Raw genomic sequence first — 6,414 nt, 5'->3', positions numbered from 1 at the left:
ACCTAGCTGCACAACCAATCTTTCATTATCTGATTGGACAGGGTGGAGGCTTTAATCTAAAAACAGAAAAAAAGGGGAAAAAAATGCTTACAAGTGTCGTAGACCTCGACTAACAACGTGATCCCAGGAACCGATTCTATTAAACGACCCCCAATGAGTATAAAAAATCTTCTCAAGAGAATCAGAGGAAACACAAGCTGCCCACCACAATGATGAGATCCTCCACACGGTAAAGTGATATTCGCCGACAGTCAGTTGTCTCCGTGCAAAAAGGGAAGCAAAATGTTATTTACCAAAAATAAGATTCAAATGTTAACTCATCTAGAACAAAAAGGACATTACATTAAATGGCCCTAGCTATAACTCCATGGCCCTGACTTACTATTGTAAACCCGACCTGTTTGTGCGCCAGAATGTAGCTCATTACGCTACAAATTGTGTGTGCAATACGGAATGTGTGCCAGAATTTGGGCAATTTTTTTTTTTAAAAACCTGACCAACTCTGTAAAAAAAAAAGGGGTGCGTCTACCAAAAAGGGGGCATGTCCCCCGACATTTTCCAAAAATCCTAACATATTTACTAATGTTTCCACAGAAAATGTAGGAGGAAAACCCCACAGATCAGAGTGTAAAAAAAAAAGCTAAAAATAAGCAAAAGTGCGAAAAATAAGGAAACATAAGTAATCATCATGGAAAAGTACTTGTAGGGAATAAAAACCCGCAAAGAAAACTAAACTCCACCCATAGCAAATCAGGGCCTATATGTACCCTATTTATTTTAAAGACACCAACAATAATATATATTGTATAAATCACTCACTATATGGAAATAGATTGAATGTCACCACTGTAACCAATCACAGGTTGTTTAAATTCAAATAAAAAATTTTACTGTTCAAAATTAGAAAGCCATCGAGCTTTATATCAATCAAATATATTATAATAATAAGTGATTAACATTTTTGTTTTTTTCCTCTGTGACCCATTAAAGTAATCTCCGCCGTGCACAGGAGCCTCGTGTGTTCCCTACAGAATTTCCAGGGATCCTATAAAGAACGTTCCGGTTCACCCCTTCATGTTCTTTCCTTTCTATGTATTTTACCATCCACATTGCTGAGGACTTTCCACGTGTCCTTTTTATGAGTAGAATTTACAAGGTCAGTTTTATCAGTTTTGGATTCATGTCCTTCTGCTAAATTAAGTAGTGAATGAAATATGTCATAGTGTAACATGTATTGTGTTATATCGGAGCGTTTCATATATGGAATATTCACAAATTTTTATCTTTATTGCTCCAATGTATCTGATATGAAGAAGCTTTGTACATGGGCATTTTGTTACCTTCCTTCTTCGGTTTTGCACAGGACCATCAGCTCCACCACCCATGTGTCAGCACCATCACACCCCGGAATCAGCAGAACCAGATCATAAGGAGTATATAACTGGGGGGGGAAAGACAATGATGGACAAGATACATTTCTAATACTGAGAGTGTTTTTGTCCTATGCTGGATAGGCGGATGCCAAGATGGACAGACTTTTTTGTACATACCTGTGTATAGAAGAGTAGAGACGGCACCACTAGTATAGGGTTAAACGGGGGTTAACTTCAGAGCTGAAATGGGATATCAATGTAGCAACCAGAGAAACGCTTCTATAGAAGTCATATGGTGGTGCTACGATATAAGGTAAAGAAAGGTCTAAATTGTGTTGAGGCTATCACCGGTAATTTTGCGCGGGATGCGCTTCTTCCGGCCTCGGAAGACTCACGTCTCCAGTCCTGTTCCACCGGCTTTCTCCATATAGGAGCATCTAGTCCCGTATTCAGTGGTGAGTGTGGATGTCTTTTTTCATCTTATAGACTGCATAGACTTTTTTGTACCATTACGTGCATATTTCTTGTAGACAGTAGAAAGCCCTCATCCTGACCTCATCTTTACTCCAGTTCTTTTCTTTCCAGGCAATGAACAAGAAGAACCTCACCACAGTCAATGGAATATTTCTCCTTGGCAGAAGTTCAGGACCATTGATTGCCAAGATGGACAGACTTTTTTGTATCACTACTTACATATTTCTTGCATATCGAGCTCAGGAGCAGAACTCCGTTGACATAAGGTAAAAAAAAAAAATAAATAATTATTGAATATAGCCCCGATCCTGACCTCATCTTTACTCCAATTTATTTCCAGGCAATGAATAAAAAGAACCTCACCACAGTCAGTGAGATATTTCTTCTTGGCTTCAAAAACATCCACAATATCAAGATCGTCCTCTTCATCCTGCTCCTTGGGGTTTACTGTGTGACAATATGTGGGAATCTCTTGATCATGGCCCTGGTGTCCTACAGCCGGACCCTCCATTCCCCCATGTATTTCTTCCTTACACAGTTGTCCTTATCGGATATTTTGCTGACCACAGATATTGTCCCTAATACTCTTTCCGGTATAATCACTGATGGGTCCGTCGTGTCTTTTTCCGGTTGTATTACCCAGTTTTATATCTTTGGATGCTCCGAGACCATTGAGTGCTACATACTTGTCCTAATGGCTTATGATAGATACGTAGCCATCTGTAACCCTCTCCGCTACACCACAATTATGAATTTTGCCTTGACTGTAAAAATGATTCTTGTTGCTTGGATTTTGGGGGCTTTATTTGCCCTTGTGACCACTTTATCCATTATTGGACTGGAATTCTGTGGACCAAATGTCATTGACCATTACTTTTGTGATTTTACCCCAATACTAGAGCTTTCTTGCTCGGAAACATCAAAGGTTGAGTTGGAGGTGTTCTATATGAGTGTGTTTGTCATGATTTTACCCTTTTTGATGACTGTAACATCTTATGGCTCCATCATCTCCACCATCCTCAGCCTCTCATCCAAGCTCCAGAGGAGCAAAGCCTTCTCTACTTGTAGTTCGCACCTAGTAGTCGTCTGTATGTTCTATGGGATATTGATCACTGTTTATATGATTCCAACAAAAGGGGTTTCTCTAAATGCTAACAAGGTTGCCTCATTATTGTACACTGTGGTAACCCCCATGCTGAATCCCATCATATACAGTCTAAGAAATAAGGACATCACAGAGACCATCAACAAACTGAAAAAGCAACTAGCATGAGTTGGGTTTCAATGTATGAACTGGTTATTTTGTGAGTTATTCCATACAGCCCGGCAGAGCTTCCAATGCTTAAAGCCAACCATGTAGCGTGTGTATAGCAGTTACGGTGCTTCCTCGTCAATCTGGTTGAGGACCCATAAACATATCTTCAAGACGAAAGAAAATGACGGGGCACTCACCCTTAGCTGTCTTCAAAATAGCTTCTTTTTTGAATATCAAAAACTTAAAGGGGTTCTCCTGTGGTTAAACATCTTATCCCCTATCCAAAGGATAGGGGATAAGATGCCTGATCGCGGTAGTCCCGCTGCTGGGGACCCCCGTGATCTTGCACGTGGCACCCTGTTTGTAATCAGGCCACGGAGCGTGTTCGCTGATTACCGGCGACCACAGGGCTGGCGGCGTGTGACGTCACGCCTCTGCCCCGTGTGACCTCACGCTCCGCCCCCATGATAGCTGTCACGCCTCCTCCCATAGACTTGCATTGATGGGCGGAGCGTGATGTCACATGGGGCGGAGGCGTGATGTCACATGCCTTTGGCCCTGTGGTTGCCGGTAATCAGACCCGGAGCAAACACGCTCCGGGGACTGATTACAAATGGGGTGCTGCGTGCAAGATCACCGGGGTCCCCAGCGGTGGGACTCCCGCGATCAGGCATCTTATCCCCTATCCTTTGGATAGGGGATACGATGTTTAAGCACCGGAAAACCCCTTTAAAAGGTTCAAGCGCAGGGAGGCAGTCAAGCGTGGTGCGGGGATGTTTGGGCGACAGCCATCGCCTGAACATCCCCACACCACGCTTGACTGCCTCTCTGCACTTGAACCTGAAAGTGTTTGATATTCAAAAAAGAAGCAAAGGGTGAGTGCTCCTTCATTTTCTTCTATCTTGGAGATATGGTTATTTTAGAGTTACCAACCCTTTTACCGTGATAGAACAAATTAGTATTTCTATCTCCCACAACCAATTACCCCCATCATACCGTAATAACAACATCTCTGTGTTCCTTTTTTCAAAGAAACCCCTAACCAGGTTCTCAGGAATGGTGTAAAGATGCTAAAAAAAAAAAAATTGATTCCTATCCTAAAAGGTGACTTTTGAACCAGTGCCCCATTTTGCTCCACTTTTATATGTGCGTTTGTCTTTAGGATCAACCAACTTGAAACCTATGACATATCAGGAACCCATAGGCTTCCTGCCCTACTGTTCTTTCCTTTGTAAACTACAGACTGCTTTAGACCTGTAACCTATAAAATGACAGGACTATGTACAGGATGTGAGCTTTGCAGCACAGATAGGGAAATTACACAGATTAAGTGTTAACCACTCTACATGTTTTGGGATCTAGGTATGTATGTTTGTGGTTTCCCAGTACCAGAGTGTGTCCTGTCAGGTAAACATTGCTTCAGGTGCCCACGAAAGGCCATGCTGCTCGGGAGATGCATTGTTGTTTGTTATGATGTTTGTCTGTTAATTTATATTGTGTTGGTATGTACCTTTAAGAAATTTGCAGGATATCTGTAAGAAGGTATGATGCAGAGTACTCATGTGACCCAGATTGCCCAATGGGAGCCCCCCCCCTAGCTAGGCCATATATAGTGTAGGCTGGGTGTAGGCAAGTGTTCCCTGCACAGGAGGATTTAAAAATTACTAATTGTGAGCATAATACCCTGTGTGTCGACGGGCCACACAGTGATAGTTCGTACCCTGGTGGTGTAACATAGTTGGACACTATAAGAACCCTAGTCAGTGTGGGAGGCCTCAGCATTAAGCCTTAAATCCCAAGCACAGTACTATAAGTCACAGCAAGTCTACAGGGCTCCCAAGGGTTACACTGCATCTCCTCTACTCTAATCTGAGGTTTGTAACATCTGCTCCTGCCTTAGTAAAGACAGTTATCAATAACCTGGCATCAGTGTATTTCTTATCCTGCACCTAGCCCAGGAGAAGCTGTCCTTTCCTTGGACCGTGTAGGTTAATGGTGCCCTAGTGTCACAAAGTGATACATTCAACCACCCCGAGTCATGTACCATACCACAGTCTGCACAACTCCCCATGGCTGACACATATTACTATCTAAAAGCAGGCACAAAGGTGGGTATTTTCTGTTGTGAGTGAGCACAGAGGCAATCATTATTGTTTTGAGACAGAAAAGCACTTTTACTAATAATACCATCTTTATTTCAAAAATCATAACCCCCCCCCCCCACTTTGTACCCTTCATAATAAAAGATCCTATTTTGCCTTTACGTGCCTGTCCCTCTGCTTATGTCTTCCTCTTGACAGAACTTTTGTTAATTAAAGGGGTACTCCAGTGGAAAACATTTTATTTCAAATCAACTGATGCTAGAAAATTATAAAGAGATTTGTAAATTACTCCTATATAAAAATATTAATCCTTCGAGCTGCTGCATGTTCCAGAGGAAGTTATATAGTTCTTTCCAGTCTGACCACAGTGCTCTCTGCCGACACCTCTGTCCATGTCAGAACCGGTCCAGAGAAGAAGCAAATCCCCATAGCAAACCCCTCCTGCTCTGGGCAGTTCCTGGCATGGACAGGTGTCAGCAGAGAGCACTGTGGTCATATTTAAAATAAGTATACAACTTCCTCTGTGGTATACAGCAGCTGGAAAGTTTAATATTTTTATATAGGAGTAATTTACAAATATTTTTATAACTTTTGAGTGAAGACTATGCCCCCCCCCCTCCCACCCTCTGATTGGCAGATGTCTGTCTTTTTAAAGTCATGGTAAGCTGGCTGCATAGCTTCTTTTGATAGAAAGTAAATTTCACCTCCCTCTCTGAAGATTTGCACAATTGGTCTGATAGGGAGGGTCTAAAAGTGTGGCTATCCAGTGCTCACCTCTTTGCTTCTTGTTCACAATATGGCTGTCGGTGCTCAAGCAACAAGGTACACAGCTCCTCATACTTTAGATACTTTCTGAGGGTCTGTTTGTTTCCGCCTCATCCCATAATGCCATGGTTTTCCATCATCATCTTTGTGTTGTGTGTCTACCTGGATCCTCATTCCATCCTGTGATAATTCAATCTACTTAATTACTAATCCTCCTAAGTTTCTACTTTCTCATCCTCCTACACCTCCTCCTGCAACAAACATACCTTTCCTGGTCAAGTGCCACACTGGATTTCCACCAGGCACTGCCGGCAGCACCATTCGTCGTATTCTGACCTAATCTGACCTTTGCCTGTATTTTCACTATTCTCTTACAAGCTGATTTTGTAATACCTGCTTACTTGGTTTTGACTCTCTGGCTTGTACTTGGTTTACCCTTTGCCGA

General features: G+C 42.3%; 1 protein-coding gene across 1 annotated transcript; it reads left to right on the top strand.

Annotated features, from left to right (window-relative positions):
* The first annotated feature begins 2,181 nt into the window (after positions 1 to 2,181).
* LOC130366706 (olfactory receptor 11L1-like) lies at positions 2,182 to 3,120 on the top strand. The gene has a single exon (XM_056569027.1). The coding sequence runs from the start codon at positions 2,191 to 2,193 to the stop codon at positions 3,118 to 3,120; it is 930 nt and encodes a 309-aa protein (XP_056425002.1). The 5' UTR covers positions 2,182 to 2,190.
* The last annotated feature ends 3,294 nt before the right edge of the window (positions 3,121 to 6,414 follow it).

This window comes from Hyla sarda, chromosome 4, assembly GCF_029499605.1.
Source record: "Hyla sarda isolate aHylSar1 chromosome 4, aHylSar1.hap1, whole genome shotgun sequence".
Classification (NCBI taxonomy): Eukaryota; Metazoa; Chordata; class Amphibia; order Anura; family Hylidae; genus Hyla; species Hyla sarda.
This window is presented reverse-complemented; position numbering and strand designations above follow the sequence as displayed.